At 41.3% G+C, this 23726-nt stretch overlaps 2 protein-coding genes across 2 annotated transcripts in view; one reads left to right on the forward strand and one right to left on the reverse strand.

Moving 5' to 3' along the window:
- LOC5510376 (relaxin receptor 2) overlaps window positions 1–23726 on the forward strand; it is a 28614-nt gene that overhangs the window by 3076 nt on the left and 1812 nt on the right. The window contains exons 4-19 of the mRNA XM_048727924.1: window positions 15432–15467; window positions 15873–15990; window positions 17596–17667; window positions 17786–17857; window positions 18021–18092; window positions 18251–18322; window positions 18706–18774; window positions 18882–18953; window positions 19267–19338; window positions 19697–19768; window positions 20077–21113; window positions 21379–21521; window positions 21788–21950; window positions 22059–22119; window positions 22454–22649; window positions 23141–23296. Of these exons, the coding sequence (XP_048583881.1) occupies window positions 15432–15467; window positions 15873–15990; window positions 17596–17667; window positions 17786–17857; window positions 18021–18092; window positions 18251–18322; window positions 18706–18774; window positions 18882–18953; window positions 19267–19338; window positions 19697–19768; window positions 20077–21113; window positions 21379–21521; window positions 21788–21950; window positions 22059–22119; window positions 22454–22649; window positions 23141–23296 (2483 nt within the window). The remainder of the gene's footprint in view (window positions 1–15431; window positions 15468–15872; window positions 15991–17595; window positions 17668–17785; window positions 17858–18020; window positions 18093–18250; window positions 18323–18705; window positions 18775–18881; window positions 18954–19266; window positions 19339–19696; window positions 19769–20076; window positions 21114–21378; window positions 21522–21787; window positions 21951–22058; window positions 22120–22453; window positions 22650–23140; window positions 23297–23726) is intronic.
- LOC116607340 lies at window positions 341–6353 on the reverse strand. Its single transcript, XM_048727925.1, has 2 exons — window positions 3553–6353; window positions 341–3396 (listed from the first exon to the last, which is right to left on the reverse strand). Exon 1 carries the CDS (start codon window positions 5984–5986, stop codon window positions 4871–4873), a length of 1116 nt encoding a protein of 371 aa, XP_048583882.1. The 5' UTR covers window positions 5987–6353; the 3' UTR covers window positions 341–3396; window positions 3553–4870.

A 23726-nucleotide genomic window follows, 5' to 3' on the forward strand; every position in this document is an offset into this window, starting at 1 on the left:
AATGTATTGATTGCGACCTTACTGAAGCATTTTTCTTACACGAAGTATCTAGCCTACTGTCCTAAGTCGTCGCAACGCTTAGTTACAAAAAAACTTTTGCATAATTTTAAACTGTGTCATGGCCGCCATCTTGAATTTGAGATTCCAGCTCTCAGATCCATGTTATTTGTGCAGTTGAAGGCCCGATTCGCGATTTAATAACTGCATATTTGACCATAGCCTCAATTTCTACCAAGTTATTATGGAAAATCATCTCAGCTTGGATTGATTTCGCTGTATTTACCCGTGTTTACATTTGCGACCCGAGTGCGAGACACGCGGCTCAAGATAAGAGTTGTTGTGAATTTAAAAGAACATTTATTTGAAGATGGATAATGATTTTGTAGCAGTTACAGTTGATTTCTGGATCTGCTCGCTGTCTCTGTTCACAGTCTCTGTTCACTGTCTTCTCGTTCTATCGTTCTGTCGTACCAGCGTGTTTCATACCGTTCTATCAGGAAAAGGCTAGGCGTCTATTAACACAGCTGCAACAAGTATCTATTGTGATCAAATAATCTCTTAATTAAAAATAGTTTAGATAATTAGATCTCAGGAATAATTTACATAATCACGATTGCTTAATCTCCGACACACTCCCCCCATATATCTTGAGCAAGATATATGTTAACTGAGGAGATTGGAATAGCATGTTGAATTCTAGTAATGTCTCAATGTTCCTTTGAGTGTGTCTATGTATAACAAAACTCTATAGTTGTATAAATGCTTAGTGTTCGTATTGTACACAAATGTACGGTTCGTCTCCCGATCATAGGTTTTCTGCGTCGTCCGCAATGCCTTGCATGCGTAGTCTAGCGGCAGCTGCGGCATCTCTCCGTGGCCTAAACTCTGCAGCGTTGGGCCGGAGTCTCTCATCAGGTTGAGGTCGCACGAAATCATCGACCTTCAGTTCTAGCGGATACAGGAGTTGTACAGGGCGTTCGATGTATGACTTCCCAGCACGAAGCTTCGCCCTTCGCACCTCGCCGTCCTTGCTAGTAATTAAGGAACTCACAATTCCCAACTGCCATTTGCCGCGATTCTTCTCCTCGGATTTAACGATAACCACTTCGCCGATTGTAGGCTTGGTGTCCGGTGCTCCGGCCTTTGCACGGTGACGCTCACGAATACCGCGCAGATACTCATCTGTCCATCTCTTCCAGACCGCGTCTTTACACTTAATGAGATGTTTGGCGCGCTTGCGCAGATCTGGTAAGGTGTTGCTCTTGATAAAGAGAAGCGAGTGTGGCGTTAGAAGTGGGAACTGCACGTCGTCTTCTATATAACTCAGCGGCCTGTTGTTTAGTGTGATTTCCATATCTAGCAGGATATCTTGTAGCTCCTTTCAATACAACATCCCATGGCCGATAGACTTGTGTAGGCTTGCTTTGACGAGACCTATCATTCGTTCAAACTGGCCTCCCCACCAGGGCGCACGACTCAAGTTGAACTGCCATCTTATCTGGTTGACTGAGAGATTGAGTCTTGTAGGCGCTCATCCTGCATAACCTGCTTGATCCACTTCTCCGCCCCCACAAATGTTCGTCCGTTGTCTGAGTAGATGCGATCTGGCCTCCCCCGGCGTGAGATGAAATGCTTCAGACTATGAAGGCAATCTGGCGTCTCTAGGCTTGGTAGGAGCTCAAGGTAGATTCCTCTCGTAAGGCTGCAGGTGTACAGTAGTACATACGTCTTTTCTTCTTTCTGTCTGGCAACACGGTATTTGATTGGCCCAGCGAAGTCTACGCCGATGACTTGGTAGGCGCTGGTACCTTGCGTCCTTGTAACAGGAAGGTCTGCGGGTGGCGGGGTCGAGTATGCCACTGCTTGAAAGCGCTTACAGCCATGGCATTTCTTGCGCACCTTTCGCACCAGCTGTCGCAACCTCGGGACCCAGAAGTCTTCGCGTACTTTTGCCATAGTGAGTCCCACTCCCCCGTGGAGAGTGCGCAAATGCGCCTCCTCTACTATGCCCTGAGTGTATATATGTACGTGTGGTAGGTAGACTGGATACTGGCCCTGGACTCGCCCTCGGCACTCGAGTAGACCGTCTCCGTTGAGTTGTAGCTTGAGCGCGATGCGATCGTCTGACAGATCACAGTTGTTCTGGGCTTGCTTGATCCAGAAGCACCTTTGAATCTCTGTCTCCTCTGTAAGTAAGGGCCCAGTTCTTTTCTTGACACCTTTCTTGCGACTTTGACAGTTGTACGCAAATCTGCGCATTCAGCAGCATATCCTCACAGCTTTGTGTAGCGGGTATTTCTCGAGGAGCTCATCGATTTCGTTGCGCTCCGCCACAGCCAACGACAGTACTTGTCTAACAAGCTTAGCTTCCGCTTTGCTTTCTACTGACTGTTCGAGTACTATGCCTTCAGGCCAGCATCCGGGTTCTGACAGCCACTCCGGACCCTTCCACCACATGTCAGCATTCACAACGCTCCCCCCTCGGCTTCCGAGATCAGCGGGATTGTCTTTGGTTGGCACGTGATGCCACGTGACATCTTGGTGACTGTTTATCTTGTGCACTCGGTTGGACACAAACTGCTTGTAGTCGCCTTGGTTGTTTATCCATTAAAGTGCAACTGTACTGTCGAGCCAGCAGTGCAGACCGCTGACCGGAAGTCAATCAAGAGTTCCCTTGACATTGTTGATTAAGTTAACGGCCAAATGACCAGCCACTAACTCCAAGCGTGGTATTGTAAGACCTTGCTTGGCCAGTCTTGCTTTAGCTGCCACCAGACCTTGATTAACGCCAGACTCTTGCGTGACGACGGCGTAAACACAAGCAGAGACACCTTGCACTGAAGCCTCTCCAAACGAGTGCAGTTCTATGCTCTTGATTACTTTACGGTGAGTCACTAGCGAACTTGGCACTTCAACTCTCTGGGGAAGAGAGTTTTCCCACTTAGACCATACTTTCTTCAATTCATCCGAGATCGGTGCATCCCAAGCCATCTTGGCATCGCATATGGAACGGTAAACCAATTTACCGCTAAGAGTGGTGGGCGATAAAAGTCCCAGGGGATCATACACTTTAGCGAGCTTCGCTAAAATCCCTCGCTTTGTCGGCGCAAAGTTCCCTTACGGTATTGTCACGCTCAGCTTGTCTTCTCCGGTTTGCCAGCCAAGCCCGAGTAACTGCATTCCTCGTTGACTGGTACTCCTAGCTCTTGTTTGGCGTAAGTTGAATCCTCGCTCGCGGGTCCTTCAGACTCGAGCTCCTTGGCGTTGGAGTGCCACTTGTGTAGTTTGAAACCAGCATCTTGAAATATCTGTGTAGCTTTCTACTTGAGTTCCCTCGCTTCTTTCACGGTGCTTGCGCCGGAAATTAAATCATCAACATAAAGTTCCTTCCTGATCCTCGAGACCACTTCCGGTTCTTTTTCCTCCCAGGTATCCAAATGAGCCTCGATTACTCCCCCCAGCAAAAAGGGAGATGGCGCGAGACCAAACAATGCCCTCGTGAATCTTAGTGTTTGTACTGGAGAGTGTTAATTTGTACGCCAATGAAATCACATTGCATCACGGTCGCATTCTCTCACGCGTACTTGTAAGAATGCTTTCAGTAGATCACCGGTTATCGCAACAGTGTTGAACCTCCCACGAACTAGAACGTCCCAAATCTTGTTCTGTAATGGCGGTCCTTTGTGTAGACAGTCATTAAGTGATGGCGCTTCCATGTGTTCCTTAGCTGAAGCGTCGTAGACAATACGTAATTTACTGCTTTCAGCTTGAGTACGTAAGACGGGTTTGTGAGGGATATAGAATTCCCTGCCTATGCTCGGTCCTTTGGCGGCCTCTACGATTCCTTCGGTAATTTTTTCTTCTATTATCTCTGCGTACTTTGCTGTGAGATCTTGCCGCCCGAGCTTCTTTGTTAAACTAGCCAGTCGCTGTAAACTTCCTGCCTCGTTGCTAGGCAGTGGCGGGTGATCGCCTTTCCATGGGAGTCCAGTTTCATAACAGCCGTTTTCATCTCTCGCTAACTGTTTTTTGAACTCTTGATACACTGTGTCTTCACTGTTTGTAGGCGTATCCTCGATTCCCAAAATGTCAAGCTTGCATAACTCTTCGTAGTCAACTTGCGTAGTTTGACATGCCAACATATTCCAATATCGATAGGTTCTTTTCCAGGAGATATTATAGTCCATCCAAATCTAGTAAGTTCTGCGACCGGTTGCCCCGGCATTCCAATCTTTGGTGCAGTTTCTGTTTTGACTTTAGCGTATTCGCTAGCCCCAAGATTAATATGAATGGGTAATTTGTCCTTTGTACTTGTGTCTTGAACATTGACTTGATTTAAATGCGCATGTTCTCCAATCAGCTTATTGTAATTGGGATTATCGATAAACAAAAGTTCTCCTTTGTTTACTTTGGTCACCTCGACACCCATTTCATAGTCACTTCCGCCGACCGCTTTAATTGTAATGTTTGCTAGTTCAACTTCACGTGTTGTGCTTCCAAGCATCATGTCTATTTTCCGTACTTCCCGTGTGACTTGCCGTTTTTTGAGTCGATCAAGCAGCGCGGCTGATGCGTACGAACTCCCGGCACCCGTGTCCAGTAACGCTCGACATTTAATTCCTTCGACATCAACAATGACCACTGGATATACAACTTGACCAACGGGGACTCCTGCGGTGACAAGTAGTGGGTTGCTGTTGGACTTTACATCCGAATCGCAGATAGACGTGTGGTGGCGCTGTTTGCACTTAAAACAGTTTGACTTGCTTTTGCATTCTTCAGCACGATGTTTCCCTTGGTGCAATTAAAACACAGTTTCTCTTTGACGAGTATCCGTTTCCGTTCCTTTATGTCGGTAACCTTTGCACAATCAACCCCATTTGTAAGCACCGCCACAATAAACGCATGAAAGGTTATTCACGGCCCGTTGATCTTCAGAACTGTTAACGGTACTTGTTTGATATAGCCTAGATGATCGCGCTTGTTGAGAATTGTTAGACTTGGTTTTATCCTCAAAGTTACTTTCAACAGGGTTAATCTCTGTCCAGCGCTTAAGTTGTTGTAATAGATCATTGAACCCCCAATCGCGCCATCCATAACAGCCCCGCATCAGATCGGACTTAATCCCCTTCAACTTGTCGAGCGTGCCACGAACATTTCCTCGAACGTCGTGCAACCGTCCCAGTGTTTCCAAGCTCTGCACATTAAATCGCAGTGTTCTATAAAAGTCTTTCACTTTTCGTGGGCTTGTGCCTGTTATGACCGGCAAATCCATAATGTTTTTGATATAGATATTTATAATATCGCTGGAGTTCCCGTACTTTTCCTTTAGTATGGTTTTAGCCTTTTCATAGCCCTCAGCAGTGAACGGCAATCCATCAATATCTTGTCTGATTTCGTGTATAAGATACTCTTTGAGGTAGGCAAATTTCGTTACTGGGGATGCGTTTGTGGCGTCAACCTCACAGCTAAACTTTCCCCAGAACGACAGCCAATTCTCCGACTTTCCATTAAACTTCGTGATGGTCAATTTCGGAAGTTTAGTGTTCGTAGCACCGTTGTTGCAAGCTGAGTGGTCCATGCTCGAAGTGGTGTTTTGATCCTTCTCAAATGTTGCCTTTTGTTGAAGTAGTTCCTGCTGATACTTAAGCTGCTTAAGATGGCTCTCGTGGCATCTCTTGTCTTCTTCTTCTTTTTGCGCATATTGTATGGCAGCCTGAAGTTTTGCGTTAGCGGAATCTGCGTCCTCTAACTCCTTTTCTACGCTTTCGCCCCATTGTTCTATTTCTTCCTCGCTCTCGCCCTTCGCGAATTTCTTTTCTTCTAACTGCTCTTTGATATCACTCACCGCATTAATCCCGTTCGTGATAGAGTTGTAATGTCGCTCCAAGGCTTGTTTATCCTTTGTCAGGACATCGTTTGTTTTCAGCACTCGAAATATCAACGTTTTAAGCTTCGCTTCTAACTCCTTAGTTAGCTTCTCCATCTTGACAAATCCGTTCTTATCCGCTAGGTTCTTGCTGTTTAAGCCGTGTGTCCCTTCGTGGTCGCCACTTTGTGTTGTGAATTTAAAAGAACATTTATTTGAAGATGGATAATGATTTTGTAGTAGTTACAGTTGATTTCTGGATCTGCTCGCTGTCTCTGTTCACTGTCTCTGTTCACTGTCTTCTCGTTCTATCGTTCTGTCGTACCAGCGTTTTTCATACCGTTTTATCAGGAAAAGGCTAGGCGTCTATTTACACAGCTGCAACAAGTATCTATTGTGATCAACTAATCTCTTAATTAAAAATAGTTTAGATAATTAGATCTCAGGAATAATTAACATAATCACGATTGCTCAATCTCCGACAGAATTGTGCTGACTGCTTTAGACTCATACAGCTTACTTATTAAATGTGCTCTGGACACTCATGAATGGACTCGAGGTATTTACCTTGATTGCTTAATCTATTTTGAAGTGGAAGTAGTTTGTAACAATTGATGGAAATCGTCTCCTACAAATCGCTTTGTCGATGAATCTACTTTACATTGGACATTTGACCGGCTACCCTAAGATGAATTTTACTTTCTTACTATAAAATACCTTGATCTCTCTCATTGAATCTCATCATTTTAACCATGTCCATTTTAATAAAGTACAGCATAGGTGTTGTAAGTCATGTAAGTGTAAAATATGTACTTAAATCTATGAAAATTATTTTGGTACTTTGGTGCTTCCTTTAGATAAGCTTAAGTTTTATTATTTCCCTGAAATACCTTTATCCCTCATTGAATGTCATTTTATTTTTATGGAACAATTTCAATAAAATCTAGAGATTTGTAATATTTTTGTAGTGTTGTTGATCTTGAAAATATGTTTATGCTCTATAAATTTCAATCAAGTCTGGAAAATCTTTAGCCCTCTCATTTGACTTCAAAATAAATAATTGTTGTTGTTTACTTGTAACTTACATAAATAAAATAATACATTTCAATAAAATTATATTGTTAATACAATAGGACTTACTTTGGGTGTTAAAATAAATTTACCCCTAAGTGATAGCTGTTTCAAGATGTGGGCTAACAGTAGATAATCTCACGAGAAGATCAGAGAAAGACAACAACACGAGTGATTAGCTCTGTAGCCAAAATGGAGGAACTGCATCCGGGACTTTATTGTTCTTACCACAGGGAACCCAGATATTGTAACATCCTTTCTCTTTTGAGAAAGTGAAACAGATGCTTATAACATAACTAACAATTGTCCTTGCGTATAGCAACGTGCTGATAAACATTGTTTTCAGTTCTAGACAAAATGTAAACAATAAGAACAAAAGATACAATCAACTATTTAACATCAGATTAGTCTCTTGTTTTAACTCGTGACATAATCCCTAAGGTAGCTTGGTTGTGTAGTTGTCCGTGAGGATTTCCGTATGGGTATTATAGGTGGTGTCTGTTCCTTAGCAACCGCATTAGGTGTTTCCACTTGTGCTGGTATTTCTGGTGATTGGGTGGTAGTACTAGATTCCATTTCCGCGGGTGGTGGTACTACTTCTGGTTTCCTTGACGACAATTCAGGTTGAGTTTCCGAAGTTTTCCTTAGATCGATTCGGTTTCTTCTATACTTCCCAGAAGGCGTTTCGATGTCATACGACCTTACATCGAGTCTCCTAACAACCACACCCTTTTCCCATTTTTTTGTTGCCTTTTCTAAAAGGTTTCAGTCTGATAGTATCCCCCTCTTCCAAAATTCCAAGATCCTTAGCATTCTTGTTATAGTTCTAACACTGTCGTTGTTGTTCCAACTTGAGCCGACACCGGTCCTCCTTCAGAAAATCCATTCCCCTAGGTTGGAGTTGTACATCAGTCATGGGTAATATAGATTTAGTTCGACGATTGAGAAGGCGTTGGGCTGGGCTGCTTCCTGCTTCTTGAGTTGGTGTGTTTCTTATCTCAAGGAGTGCTAGCTGGGGGTCTGTTTTGTCTTGAGCACATTTTGAGAGCATAGCCTTTGCTGCTTTTACCCCAGACTCAACTTTTCCATTTGCATTTGGATGCCCAGGTGAAGATAGATTATGCTCAAAGTCCCATTCATAAGCAAAATCCTCAAACTCTTTGGCATCAAACTGAGGTCCTCCATCACTGACTAGTTGTACAGGGACACCATATCTTGAGAAGTGTTGTTTCAGTTTCCTAATCACTGCAGGGGAGTCAGTTTTCTTAAGAAGGTCAACGTCCCAGTATCCACTAAAATAGTCAACTGTCAGTAGGTAGTCTTTGTTGTTCCATGAGAATAAATCAACACCAACAATTTCCCATGGTGTTTTAGCTTCTATAGTTATGAGTATTTCTTTCTGTTGAGCTTTAGCAAATGTTTGACAGGTATCACAAACACTTGCTACCTGTTTGTTTCTGCAGACATACCAGGCCAAAATATGCATTCACGTGCACGTTTTAACATACTCTCACCTCCAAGATGTGATATGTGGAGATGGTCTTTGATCTCCTTACGCATGCTCTCAGGAACGATGACTCGTTCTCCCTTAAAGATCAATCCATCATGTAAGGTCAGTTCATCTCTAAATGAAAAGTATGGTGTAACCTGAGTAGGCAGTCCCTGTCTCGAGTCTGGCCATCCTTTAAGAATGACTGATTTCAGAGTTTGCAGAGTATCATTTACTTTAGTGGCTTTCTTTAGCTGTCTAAGCCTTTCTTCTCTAATTCTTAGGTGACCAACAGCATTAATCTTAGCAAAACTATGCTTGTGTTCAGTATCATCAGGCAAGTATGCACGAGATAAAGTATCAGCTATGTACATCTCCTTGCCCTTCTTATATACAACTTCAATGTCATACTGTATAAGTCTAAGCATCATACCTTGAAGACGCTTTGGGGACTTGTGCAGTGGCTTGCGTACAATTATTTTCAGGGGTTTATGATCACTATGCACAATGGTTTTCCGTCCAAACGTATATTGGTGGAAACGTTCCAGCGAGAACACAATTGCCAGGCACTCTTTCTCAATTTGCGCGAACCCGCATTCCGTAGTAGTAAGGGTACGACTGGCATAACACAGCGGCTTTCCTTCTTGTAGTAAAACAGTGCCTAAACCAGTGCTCGAGGCATCACATTGAATCACAAGTTCTTTGTCAGGATCATAATAAGCAAGTACAGGAGCTGTAGTCACTAGTCTCTTTATTTCGTCCATCGCATGATCCTGTTCCTCACTCCATTCCCATTCCACATCTTGTCTAGTGAGTCGACGAATAGGATCCATTACCGTGGAGAGTTGTGGAAGGAACTTTGCGAGATAAGTTACCATTCCCTGGACACGTCGAGCTCCCTCGACATCAGTGGGGTTTTCCATTTTAAGAATGGCTTAGACTTTCTCCATATCAGGTTTTAGACCCTCACTTGTCACGACGTGACCAAGAAACTCAACTTCAGTGGTCTTGAACACACTCTTCTGGTGATTCAGCTTAATGTTATTTCTAGCACAAACATCAAGTAGATTTCTCAATTTCTCATCATGATCACTCTCAGAATGTCCATAAACTAGAATGTCATCAGCCACAGAGACCACTCCACGAAGACCTGATAGACTCTCCATGAGCTTACGCTGGAATATCTCAGAACTGACTTTGAGACCAAATGGGAGACGACACCAACGAAATCTGCCATTCACAGTGATGAATGTGGTCATGTAACTACTCTCTTCATCAAGTTCACAGTGCCATTAACCATGAGCAAGATCAAACTTAGTGAACAGCTCAGCATTGGCGAGCTCAGGCAGGATATCATCAATTGTCGGGAGAGGGTATATTTCCCTCTGAAGAGCTTCATTCAAGACTCTTGGGTCAAGACAGATCCTGAGCTGGTCATTCTTCTTCTTCTGTATAGAGATCTGTGAGCACCATTGAGTTGGCTCAGTTACAGGCTTCAGGACTCCAAGCTTGACAAGGTTGTCTAACTCTTTCTCAAGTGCAGGTTTTACACTGATAGGTACTCGTCGTGGTGGACTTTGAGTAGGCACGGCATTGCCATCAACCTTGAGATTTACTTTTCCTGAGAAACATCCTACAGCAGTGTCATCAAATACAGCTTTGTATTCAGTCACTAATTCTATAAATCAATCAGCGACTACGGACCTGCTTGAAGTTATCATAGTTGAGCGTGATGAGCTTCATCTGTTCCGCTGTTTTTTTGCTAAGCAAGGGTGTTAAATCCTTTTTCACAGCTTCATCATGACATTATACTTCTTCTTCGTTATCAGATTTATAGTGATTCTTGGAGTTGAGTGTTTTTGCGGCACATATTTCTGATTTATAACATTGACTGTGGCACCGCAATCAACCTGGAATTTGACCCTCCGTCCATCTTTTAGACACATCCCAGCATATAAGGGACCACTAGAGACAGAGTTAATTGATTCAGATATGACTGGGCATACCATTTCAGCAGAGGAATCGGAGTCAGATCCGTCACCAACAGTATGGACTTGTTTCTTGCCACCCAAACTTGGACAGCAACTCGAGAAATGGTTGGGAGCCTTGCAATTATTGCATCTCTTCCCCCAAGCTTTGCAGAATTCCTTCTTTAGAGTGTGAGAATAGCCACAAAATTTGCATTTAGCAGCTTGACGAGGATTCGTGCCTCCAGGTTTACCATTACCGACTGGCTTGTTCCTTTGACCATGTGAAACTCCTTTTGTTTTTTGCTTGTTTATATTCGATCTGTGTACCTCCTCTTCCTTTCCAGAAATAATCTTCAGTTGATCAGACGTTTTCTCATAACTGTGACAAATGTCAAGTGCTTTCTGTAGAGTGAGTTTTCCTTCTTGCAGCAGACGCTTTCTGGTATGATCATCTATCACACCAAGTACCACTCTATCCCTCAGTAAGGAAGTTTTCAAGCACTCACAGAAATTGCAAGTCTCGGCCAATGTCTTCAGGTTTGCAACATAGCTGTCAATACTCTCATCAGGTTTCTGGACTCGAGTGTTGAACTTGTACCTCTCGAAGGTCTCGTTGGTTTCACCAAGTATGTGAGCATCAAGTTTGGTTAGGATATCTTTAGCAGTGTCAGTTTCTACAGGGTCACAGCCATTGTAGATTTGTAAAGCTTCTATTCCATGGTAGAGATCAAGAGAGATTTCTTGAATTGAGGCGAGTGTGAATCGGCGTTAGAGACGACACAATAATGCTGCCACAGCTGTTTCCATATTTTCCAACTTTCAACTCCATTCTTTGCCAATTTCACGGGCTCAGGCGGTTTGAAGGCATAACCCGGCTGAAAAGATGATGCTGCAGGTGGAGGAGCTGGAGGAGTCTCTTCAGATCCGCCAGTAGCAGGCATGGCACAGTACAGAGCAGTGTAGGTTCAATCCACGTGGTCTGAGGTCGAGAATAGAGCGAGTTTTGAACGCGAATTTAGCAAGGAAATTCGTCAAAACACAGCCCACAACTTGAAGTTCCAGTTGAGATCAAGATAAATTAGCTAACCACGCTGCCACCATGTTTCAAGATGTGGGCTAACAGTAGATAATCTCACGAGAAGATCAGAGAAAGACAACAACACGAGTGATTAGCTCTGTAGCCAAAATGGAGAACTGCATCCGGGACTTTATTGTTCTTACCACAGGGAACCCAGATATTGTAACAATAGCACATTGAGTGCAGTGAACCAAAGAAATGTTTAAGAAATAACAAATTTAGAACACATTCTCAGCTTTCCTTAATCTTATTTCGATGCTAACTCTGATGTGGGGATAGTATTTGAAGATAGGACAATCAGCCCTGTCTACTTTCATGGAGCACACCTCGAGTCCACCCCACACCTGAAGAGATGATGCTTTTACCTTTCTTGCCCCAATCAGTGTTGTGATATGGCATTTACAATAAAAAACAAGATTATATTTTTTTATATCCAAAGTAGGCAGTAGAATCTTTGCATACATGTCACACAAACAAGTTGCAGATCTCAGGTATCCCAGTCAACCCTGCGCGCAGGGTCTAGTTTATTTTATTTTAAAATGGGCACTTGCACGGCTTGAGTTTTCAGGTCGGCTTTTATCATTATTTTGGAGAATTTGTAACCACCTGAAATTTTGCGGAATTCCCTAACAATAACTATACCGGTTATTAAAATAATTATTCAACAACTATGAAATACATACATTAATTTGAAATGTTTATCTCACAAAATGAATGGAAACGGATGAAATACATGCATTTAATGTCTCGGTACGAGCTGAAAGTTGCTTATTAGATCCTCAGTATTTTAATAAATATCACGGCTTCACATCAGGCTGAATGCCGTGAACAGTGCGGAACATTACCATTTTTGGTTATATTTGATAAACAGTCTGATTAACCAATCAGAGATGAGTATTACTATGCCCAGTCTCACGCGGACACGCCTCAACTCAGAGTGGGAAAACAAAATGGCGGTTCCGTTGAATCGGGAAAATCATGTTGAACGCCGCTTTCTAACTCTCTGCTAGCAGTGATTTCTTTCTTTCGCACTCGGAATGAAGACACTCCAGGAAAAATTTTAGCTGGGATATTGAAACTAAAATGAATCTTATACAGAATGGCAGCGAGTCTCATTACAAAAATGAAGCTAAATGGTATACAGATTGGCCGCGAGTCACTGTTTATTGTATGCAATTTAAAGACACTACATGAAAGTACTGTTTAAATGTTTATATTTGATCCTGGAATAAATAGATTTGCTATGATCAGTAAATCTCAGCGATGGCAGTCATTATTCATTGCTGCATTAGTTTGCTATTACTCGTTGTAAAAAAAGTCCTTACCACAAATGCTCACATTATGGCTTTTTTTAATAAATGGATTCTAGAGGGGGCACTTGTTTGAGGGGCTATGTAATGTGCTTATTCAATGAGGGGTGTATGTATACCTCAGTGTCAGAACCATCCCAAAAAGACTTCATTGTATCCAGCTCTGTTTTCATCATGATTCATTTTATTAAAAAAAGGAAGTTTTGTGACACAAATCGTGCTTAATACACAGGTTCTAACACCAAGTTAGAGCCATTGAGGGTGTATTTCATTGTGTGTGCAGACAAATGGAAAAAGGCATGAAGTGTAAACTAGGGTGAGGAAAAGGCATGGTAAGGGCAAAGGGGTGGTGACTAAGGGTATGTCTAATTGGGGGTGCTGACACAGGTTGTGAAGATGAAGTAAACTTGTACCATGTTTGATTACTAGGCCTTGGAGATAATAGGAGAATGGGAGTATAGTCATACCGTGGGTACCAGAGGCTCCAAGCTTCACTAGAGCGGATATCATATGGATAATATCTATTCATATTTGGTGATATTTCAGGCTAATTTTTTTTTCTCGCCAGTCTCTATTATATGCGCAAAGAGTCTTTTTTTATATAAAAATGGAATTAAATTAATTTGATTAGATAGGCAAGTCTGAGTGTTGAAGCTCCCCTTTAAAACTATAGTGATATTAAGAATTTATATGTTTGGGGTATATAGGTTTGAGTAATTGTTTGGGAGGTAAGTTTCTACACTTGGTATATTTTATGTATAGAACTCAGGTTTGGGTATTTTTTTTGGGGGGGGGTGGGGGCTAATTTGACAAAAAGTCCTTATCGCAAATGCTTATTTGAGCATATTATGCCCTTCTTTTTACCCCTCTTGCACCAGGTTTGATTACTAGGCCTTGGAGATTCTAGGAGTATGATTGTGCAGTCATAGATATCATACTGTATGTAAAATAAATATTTATATTTGGTGATACTTCAGGAGCATTTTTTATCTCAGTGCCTATTGCACAGAGTTTGTTTGTTGTCTCTTTTATAAAAATGGAATAAAATTGATTTTATTTAATAAGCAAATCTGAGAGTTGAAGCTCCCTTATAGCAAGATTTTGTATGCTTGGGCTATAGAATTTAGGTTTGGTTATTTATTTGGGAGGTAAGTTTCTATGCTTGGTATATTTTATGTATAGAACTCAGGTTTGGGTATTTTTGAGGATGAGTAGGGGGGGCTAATTCATCAAAAAGTTCTTATCGCAAATGCTTATTTTAACATATTATGCCCCTCTAGCATTAGATTTTATAGGGGGCACTGGTTTGAGTGGCTATGTAATGCACTTACTCAATGAGGGCTATTTTATGGTGTGTGCAGACAAATAGGAAAAGGCATAGAGTGTAAAATTAAAGGTTGAGAAATGCGTGGTAAGGGGAGTGAGGTTGTGATGATTGAGGGCATGTCACATGTGGTGTGCTCACACAAGGTGCGAAGACAAGGAAGTAAAATTGTACCGGATTTGATGACTAGGGCCTTGGAGGTGAGGAGGATAGAGTTTTTTTTTTTATAAAAGGGAATAAAAATAAATTAAATTTGATAAGCAAATTTTCCTTCTAAAACTTTTTTACGGGACTGGCAAGTTTCAAGCGTTTGTATGATTTACGAATAGAACTCAGATTTGGGTTACTTTTTTGGGGGGAAGGGGGGGCTATCTATTCTTGGTGGAGTTTTGGGTATAGAGTTCAGATGCAGGTATATTCTTAGGGGTGGCGCGGTTCCATTCTTTTGGGGGCATAAAATGTTCGTATCTGTCGGAACCAGTCATGTTTACAGCTAGAGTGCCCCCCCATGTTGTTGTGGTGGTCGCAGGGCAAGACATTTAGCTAAAGAATGATAAGAAGCGAACCCCCGAGAGACAAGAGTAGGGTAAAATGCTTTTCGGCTAAATATTGACACGAATTTTCATACCTATTCTTCGGCGATTTTTCCCTGTTGTATAGACGTTGGGCCTTGACTCGCACTTTCGTCCTCACAATTCAACCTCCGCTCTCCTCAACTTTCACCATACCCTGTGGGCACTCGTTTCGGCTTGTGGTGAAAATTGTTTTAGTATGCCATGACCCTCATTTATCCTAGTTTAGTCCTGTCAAGGTTCTAAGCCGTAGAATTTGGTCCATCACACTCATATTTCTCTTTTTCTAAACGTAAACATTACGAAAAGAGTTCGATTTTACGGCTCCAATAAAAGCGCTAAATTTGAAAAGGTTTCCCAAACGATATTTTACTTTCGAGCACAGGAACTCATCAATCAAATATCAAACTTGGTATAGAGCAGGATATTTTGCTGTTTTGGTAGATTTTTGCGATGCGACGTCTCGCTAACAAAACAAATTCAAGTTTCAAACTCCGCGCGGCCATTTTGGATATTTGCATAATAAGTAGGTAAATCGGTATAACCAAAAATAGTCATGTACGGCACTGGTGAAGAAATTCCTTGTCAGTCATTGTTTTCGATAAAAATTGTAAGACAAATTGTTTGAAAAAAATTCTAAAACAACATCTTACCATTACCAATCGCAATAGCTTCCTTGGAATTTAGCTACGATCTGACACATTATGCATTATTCTAGTCGATGTTGATGATGATTTTTTTGTCGCAGAAAACAAAGACATAAAATCCTGTTCTGGAAACACTGGTAATTATAAAACAGTTAATAATAAAACAAGCTAAAAGGACACATTCGGGGGGTTACCCGCACGATATTTTTTTTAGCTTTCACGATTCACGAAGAATTGAGAGATATACAATAGTTTGTCGATAGAAAAAAACAAAACCAACATAGAATTAAAATATCCATGTTAACGAGTAAGGGAGATTGTGTCAGTGACGAAATATCATTTGTCCATTTTCACAAGTAACGATAAATGAAAAAAAGAAAAAAAACTAACCCTGCTAGCTGAGGCCATTCCAGGTGATCTTATAAAACGGGTGCCACTAGAGTGAGCTATCACGTTATATGTGTTCAACTGGAATTACAAATAGAATGATACAGTGCTTGTGGTCATTTAGGGTTTAACCCATATTTTTGTACAACCATCAGCTGAATGCCCCGCTAGCTGCACGTGCTACCAGTCGTCAGGAAGCATTCCTCGCTTCGTGGTTGAGGGCAGATTGTTATCTGCTGTACCACGTGACATCCCAGAATACACCGCGGTATTGTAAGTACTACGAGGTTGGGCCTAGGACATGGACTAATGGAAAGGTTTGGTTTTATTAATAGATTTGATGGATATATAAGATATTTCTTTACATATTAGGTTCACATTTTTTCGGCAAACGGCAAAAAAGATAACCCACAAGAAACAAGCAAACAATAACAACAACAAAAATTGATGCGCTTTTGCTGTCCATTACGGGAAAATACGCATTCCTTAGCGCATATTCCTGGTTAATAAAGTTGATATACATTTATTTCCTTTGCTTTCCATTACGGCAAAATACGCATTCCTTATGGCATATCACCGGTCAATAAAGTTGATATACATTTATTTGCTTTGCTGTCCATTAAGGCAAAATCATTTTGAATAATTTCGGGCATTGATTACAATAACGAATCCAACGGAAAAAAAAGGAAATCATCGATGTCAGCAGCACTAACACTAACATCATCATTAACACCAACACTAACATCACAAGTACCAACATAAATAACAACACTAACATCAACAATACTACCATCAACATCAACACTACCATCACCACTAACACCATCAAAAACAGCACTAACATCACCACTACCACAATCAACAACTACAATAGAATCAACACTACCACCATCAACAACAATACTCAAATCACCACTACCACAATCAAAAATAACACTAACACCACCACTATCACCATCAACAGCAACACAAACACCGCCACTACCACTTTTAACAACACAAACATCACCACTACCACCATCAACAACTACAATAGAATCAACACTACCACCATCAACAACAATACTAACATCATATCACTACCACCATCAGCAACAATACTAACATAATATCACTACCACCATCAACAACAATACTAACATCATATCACTACCACCAGCAACAACAATACTAACATCAAATCACTACCACCAGCAACAACAATACTAACATCATATCACTACCACCATCAACAACAATACTAACATCATATCACTACCACCAGCAACAACAATACGAACATCATATCACTACCACCACCAACAACAATACTTACATCATATCACTACCACCATCAACAACAATACTAACATTATGTCACTACCACCACCAACAACAATACGAACATCATATCACTACCACCACCAACAACAATACTAACATCATATCACTACCACCACCAACAACAATACGAACATCATATCACTACCACCAGCAACAACAATACTAACATCATGTCACTACCACCATCAACAACAATACTAACATCATGTCACTACCACCATCAACAACAATACTAACATCATATCACTACCACCACCAACAACAATACGAACATCATATCACTACCACCAGCAACAACAATACTAACATTATGTCACTACCACCACCAACAACAATACGAACATCATATCACTACCACCATCAACAACAATACTAACATCATATCACTACCACCAGCAACAACATCAACACTAACATCACCAATAGCATCATCAATAACAACACTGACATCACAACTATCACCATCAACAATAACACTAATATTACCACTACCACTGACATCATCAACAAAAAAATAGCAATGCGAAAAAATTATAATCAATTCTTTTTCTAAAGATTACTGAAAGGCAATCGCATCAACGAAGTCAAGAAGTCTGACTTTGCCTCGCTCCCATTATTAGAATACATGTAAGTTACACTTGTCTGACTTTTTTTTATCCCATCCTTGAAATGCTCGCCATTCACGCTCAATCTAAATATTTGCTTTGCCGCAGAATTCAAATTATAAATGTCTTTTTTTCTCTAGTGATCTCAGCGGAAACATCATCCTTCGCCTTCAGGATGGAGCATTTTCTAATCTTCCCTCCATCAAGGATATGTAAGATACAATTGAATGATTAGTAGTCAAATTAATTCCTTTTGTTTCCGAATGCTAACCGCTGGTTAGTGGTAACAATTATTGAAAGTTCACTGAAAACAGAGCGTGACCTTTGGGGACCAAAAGAGTATCATAATAACCCGAATGCTTATTTTCTATTTAGTAAGCTGTCCTCCAACTTTATACAAAAGCTGAGGTACCAAGCATTCAAAGGCCTTTCCTCCATAGAAACATTGTGAGTATAAGCTCAAAATCATCATTGCAATCACTGTTGCCGTAATTATCGCCATAGCCATTGGCACCGCCATTATTGTCGCCCTTCATTTAACCATCGTCGTCAACATTGTCGTCGTCATCTTAGATAAATTGATGTTTCTTTTTAATAATTTTCAGGGATGTATCTAGTAACATTCTTGACGATATTGGACCAGAAACTTTCAGTTCAATGAGCAACCTGAGAGTTTTGTAAGTATACTCAGTTACCTGTGCACTGTCACATATATTCGAGTGATTTTTTTTTTAATTTTTTTTTTTTTTTTGGGGGGGGGGACCATTTCTTAGGAGGCTACTTTTGAATTAATTAAATTCAATATTCATTATTGTCCCAGGACAAAAGAACACGGGAATATGCACTTCCCATGCGAAGGCCCAAGTCGAGTGTGCGTTTTGAAAAATAATGAATGCTGCTGGACGCAACAAGGGAAATACATACTGTTTTTTTACGTACATGTAAAAACGGAACATGTACTGCATACCTATAAATCGTATTTCAGGCACGTAGCCTTAGACAAATGTCCTTGGATATTTTTTTCGGGCAATTTCCATTTGTTTTTCCTTTGATTGACCAGGAGTCTGAGAGGGAACAACATTACGTCGTTACAGGGCTTGTTTCAGAACTGCACTAATCTAACGCATCTGTGAGTAAGCCGCTGATATCTAAGTTATGAGCTTTACATAACCGTTGTGTATTTTGTAACACTAACAAGGTAAAAAGGTTGATAAAAGACTGTGAATTTGTTTGCAGCTACCTTCAAGATAACAAAATTGAGCAGATTCCAGACGGGGTATTCAACTCACTCCAAAGCCTACGAGTTCTGTAAGTATGATTTTGCCCGTTGTTATGAAAAGTCAACAATGTAAGAAAACGTTTTCGCAGGATCTGGTACCTCGTTGAATTGACCAAATTAGTCAAAATATTTGCTTTAACATTAACATGGCGATGTACTTTCAGGTATTCCAAATACGGAATTGACTATTTTCCTTGTATGGATGTAGAAATATTGGTGTAAATTTTCTTGACAGCCTACAGTCAATAACTCCCATTGGCTCGTACATAAGCATTGGTGGCTCAACCAAACACAAGTAATCGAAATATTGAATATTACAAAACTGAAGTTCACTTTATTTAGATATCTAAACAACAACAAAATCAAGAGAATCAGCCAAGACTCATTTCTTGGGCTGGTGTCTCTGCAAACACTGTAAGTAAAGGTAGCGAAAAGGGGATATAAAAAGGAATACGAAGAGATGGTCCTCCTTCACTCTGTGTCGTGTCTCCTCTTAGCACACCGCGCCCATTTTACTACGTGTTCATTTCAATCTCTTCTCTAGCTAGATACGTGATTGCTTTCTCAATAAGGGAGGAACTATTATATATTTGAGTTAGGGACCTGCTTTTAAAATTTTCACAAATCAATTTACTTTATATCTTGTTTTTCCACTGTAGATATCTTTGATCTTCGAACTCTGCAAATCCATCAACAATTTTTACACCACTTTCCAAAATGTATTTATACTATACATCCAAAATAATCATTCTTTGTCCCCGGTGAATCACAGATATTTGCGTAGCAACAAGATTTCAGCAATCACAGATGACTCGTTTAGAAGTATGGCTCTCCTTCGTCATTTGTAAGTTCTCATAAGCTTTGCGTGCATCGAGCAAACATCTATTTGTATAACATTACACAAAACATTTAATCAAAATAACAGTCTCGTTTGGTTCTCAAGGCCACGAACAGTGTCCGTCCCCCAACAAACCCACGAAACCCATTATTCGATTTCGTCCCCTTCAACTGCTACAGTAACTGTTAATTTCACACAAACACATGACTGTGCCGGGTCACAGTTTTGGTAGAACCCACCGTTACACTTCCTAAGGTCACTTTCCTCTCCCCTTGTTATAAATCTTAAATATTAGCATGCTTTACCTATCCTAGGACACTTGACCACTTCACTCTTTGCTGCTACGCCTCGATAGCTCTTCCTAACGTCGACTGCAAAGCACCTAATGACGAGTTTTCAAGCTGTGACGACCTAATGAAAGACAAGACCCTCCAAGTCTGCATCTGGGTGCTTGGCATCTCTGCTTTCTTTGGGAATATATTCGTTGTTGCTTACCGTCTAGTCGTCCTTGAAGACAATCGGGTTCAATCCCTTCTATTGACGAACCTTGCTATCTCTGACTTCATGATGGGCCTCTATTTGCTTATAATTGCCTTCAAAGATGTGCAGTGGCAAGGAGAGTACTTCAAGTACGATCTCAGTTGGAGAGTCAGCGGATTGTGTCGGTTCGCAGGGGCGCTCTCAATGATCTCAAGCGAAGTCTCGGTGCTTATGCTGACCATCATAACTTTAGACAGATTCATATGTATCGTTTTCCCTATGAGGTTTGGCAGACTTGGCTTGAAGAAAGCTTTTGCACTATGTATTCTTGTATGGACATTTGGAATGCTCATTTCCATTGTTCCAATTCTGGGGATTGAATATTTCTATGACGAGCAGTTGGAAATTGGATTCTATGGCCGTTCCTCTGTATGTCTTCCTCTTCAGCTTAGCTCAGATCGCCCGGCTGGATGGGAGTACTCTGTCTCTTTCTTTATTGGGCTAAATTTTATGGCTTTCATGTTCATACTGGTCGCTTACATCGCCATATTTTGGACAGTGCGAAAGTCTTCAGCAGCGGTAGGATCCAGGAACGCTAAGAAAGAGGCTGCTTTGGCAAGAAAGTTGATGGCTATCATTATGACTGACTTTTGTTGCTGGATGCCTGTGATTTTCATTGGGATATTGTCGCTTACTGGAGATTTTCGTGACCCACAAAAATTGGCATACGTTTGGATAGCGGTGTTTGTTTTACCCGTAAACTCTAGCATCAACCCCATATTGTACACTTTTTCTGGGCATGTCAAGAAACTGGCGATGCAGTACAGCCGAAGCATGTGGGAATTCTTACAGAACAAGGTGTCATCAACAGGTGAGATCGGAGGGGAGAGTCAGATAAGAGAGATTTGTACAGAGCACAATATCATCTACAGGTCAGAGGGGAGAGGCCAGATATAAGATAATTTTTAGATCACCCTCTCTCCTCCCCAAATAAGGGTTAATTATGATAGAGTTAGGTCTGACGCAACCCTTTCTATGATGTTTTTTTGCTTAGCCACCGGATCTAAAAAAAATTAATAAATAAACTAAATTGAAGTATTTTTGTTTCTTACATCAATTGTGCTCTTCCCTCTCAGCCTCCGTTCAAGCGAGCCCCGGTCACAGTCGTTGCAGGGACGACAAGAAACATGTCATTGCACAAAAGGTGTCCTCCGAAGGCTCCTTGACACTCAAGATCACCGGAAGAGCAGAGATTTTACCGGAATCCGGCAACGGGGTGGTTAGTATGGGAGCGGTAGTGACCATATAAGGTTACGTGACGCTGTTGAGACGGAACATTTGGTATCTGACAGGGTTTTTTTCCTGCTCGTATCGATACCTTTCTATACAGACAAATGGAAGCAGATCCCTTTTATGCGATACATGCCCCTACCGCAATATCATCCTTTTCTTTTTCCCGCTTTATTCTAATTAACGATGAACTTGACTTCTTTGTGTTACACTTTTTACTGCCTTCATAGTCTTATCTTATTTCTCTTTCTCAAGGGCTACATCAAAGGCTTCGTGTCTGGCGCGACGACAGAGCAACTGCTAAAGGTGTTTCCAGAAAAAAATGCGAAGGAATTCAAACATGAGGTAGCAGTGTTGAAGAAAATAATCTCGGCTCAAGACCACGACAATCTGCTCAAATATCGCTGGCACCAGAAAGGTTGGCCACGGAAAATGCATGCTGTCATTTTGCATGTCTGTCTTTTTGTCTGTTTGCAAAAACACCCTTGCTATTTAACCATGTACATGATTTTCATCCTTTTTTCAGGCAAATCTCTTGTTTTTGACATGGGCGATGCAAAAGGGATTAACTTGAACTCTAACTACAGGTATTTTTGTAAAGTAATAAGGACCTTTTCTCGTATGTAATGATTAACAGGCCATTTAACAAGTATGTGCTTGCGCGAGTACTCCTTCAAGGCGTTTCCGGGCTCAATCCAGAGACAAAATCAAGAGAACTTCAAGAGGTGTTAAATGGGAGCTATGAATCATCGTACTTCATTGACCTGGATCGGAGAAGTGTTTTATTGTAAAGCTTCGTGGAGTAAATACAGTTTTATGTGAAACCGAGAGATACTGTGTGTGCTATTCGTCCATTTCTCGTGATGCTAATTTGTGTTTTACAAAGGTCTTTACCTCTATCTCATTTCTCTGTCTCGTCAGGGTAATCTGCTTCGATTACCCCCCATCCATGTCAACCTTGAGTGCCTTTCTGTGTGAGGCTGATTTCACAGTTAGCCTAGAGACTCTTCTAGCAATCATTATAGACGCAATGCAGGGGGTCGAGCACCTTCACAAGCATGGCGTCGCCCATGGCAACATCAATCAAGACACTGTACTTGTCTGTCAGGCAAGAAGGGTAAGGTCTGTGATCGCGAGGCTTGACCACATTTGAAACGGTGCTTTGTAATATAATGTGGATGGCTCTTCTTCTACCGTGACATGGTGTGACTGTAAAGTGTCTGTGGCAAGCCTGGATCAACGTTGCCGTGAGCGTGACCATGGTAGAAGCTTTGAACTTTGTCCGGTTGAGGATTAATGAGGAAGTACGTATGTACTTCCTCAAATTACGAATTAAATGGGAAATGGCACCGACCCCCGCAGTTTTGTTATTTTTCCTTTTCATGGTAGTGGTTTGAGTGTGAGGCTTTTCTTAACGAGTAGGCGCAGCGGCGTTTTCACTGTTTCAGGTTGTAACATGACAATGTTGTGACATGGTATAACGTAGCGGTACAATAACAGTGACATGGTTTGATATGACGTGACGCGACCGTGCCATGGTGTGACGTGACAGCGGTGTGACAAGGTTGTTCTCTTTTTAACTTTTGTCTCTTTATGTGTGACCTGCAGACGCCCTCCATCAAAGTGTGTATCGGAGGTTACGAAACCGCTCGGATAATTGCCAGAAGAGATACAGAAGCTTATCGGATAGACGTCCATCAACTTGGAAAGCTTCAGCAACTGACTCTGCGAAGCTGTGGATACGACAAAGACATAAGTGCACAGGTTAGCTGACCTTAGGAAGCCGGGGAGGGGAGGAGGTATGTTCTCACTGTACAAGAATTTTTAAAGAGAACATTTTCAAACTACAAGGACAGACTTGATTTTCAGATACAAAAACCATGTGCAGTGAATTTGAATTTCATTACATTTTTGCCATAATGGGTCACTCGTTTGATTTATATTTTCCGGTGTCTCTGGTATGGCTTTTTCTATAGATAATACGCGTCGTTGAATCCTTCTTCATAAAGTTCCCGTACGCTTCCTTAATCCGTTCCCCGAATCCTCCTCTCCAACTCATTCTGAGAGCAATGTCTTCGGAAAAACAGCCTCACATTTTCTCTAAAATCTAAAATTTGCCAAAAGGGAAGATATAGTTTTATGCCTGTGAATTGATTGACATGTGCTAATAATTTAGCGCCATAGATACGAAAAG

Source organism: Nematostella vectensis, chromosome 5 (genome assembly GCF_932526225.1).
Source record: "Nematostella vectensis chromosome 5, jaNemVect1.1, whole genome shotgun sequence".
NCBI lineage: Eukaryota > Metazoa > Cnidaria > Anthozoa > Actiniaria > Edwardsiidae > Nematostella > Nematostella vectensis.

What these genes read in the sequence shown, in the direction of transcription:
- LOC116607340 (XM_048727925.1), bottom strand. Translation starts at nt 5,986, where the DNA reads ATGGAGAAGCTAACTAAGGAGTTAGAAGCGAAGCTTAAAACGTTGATA.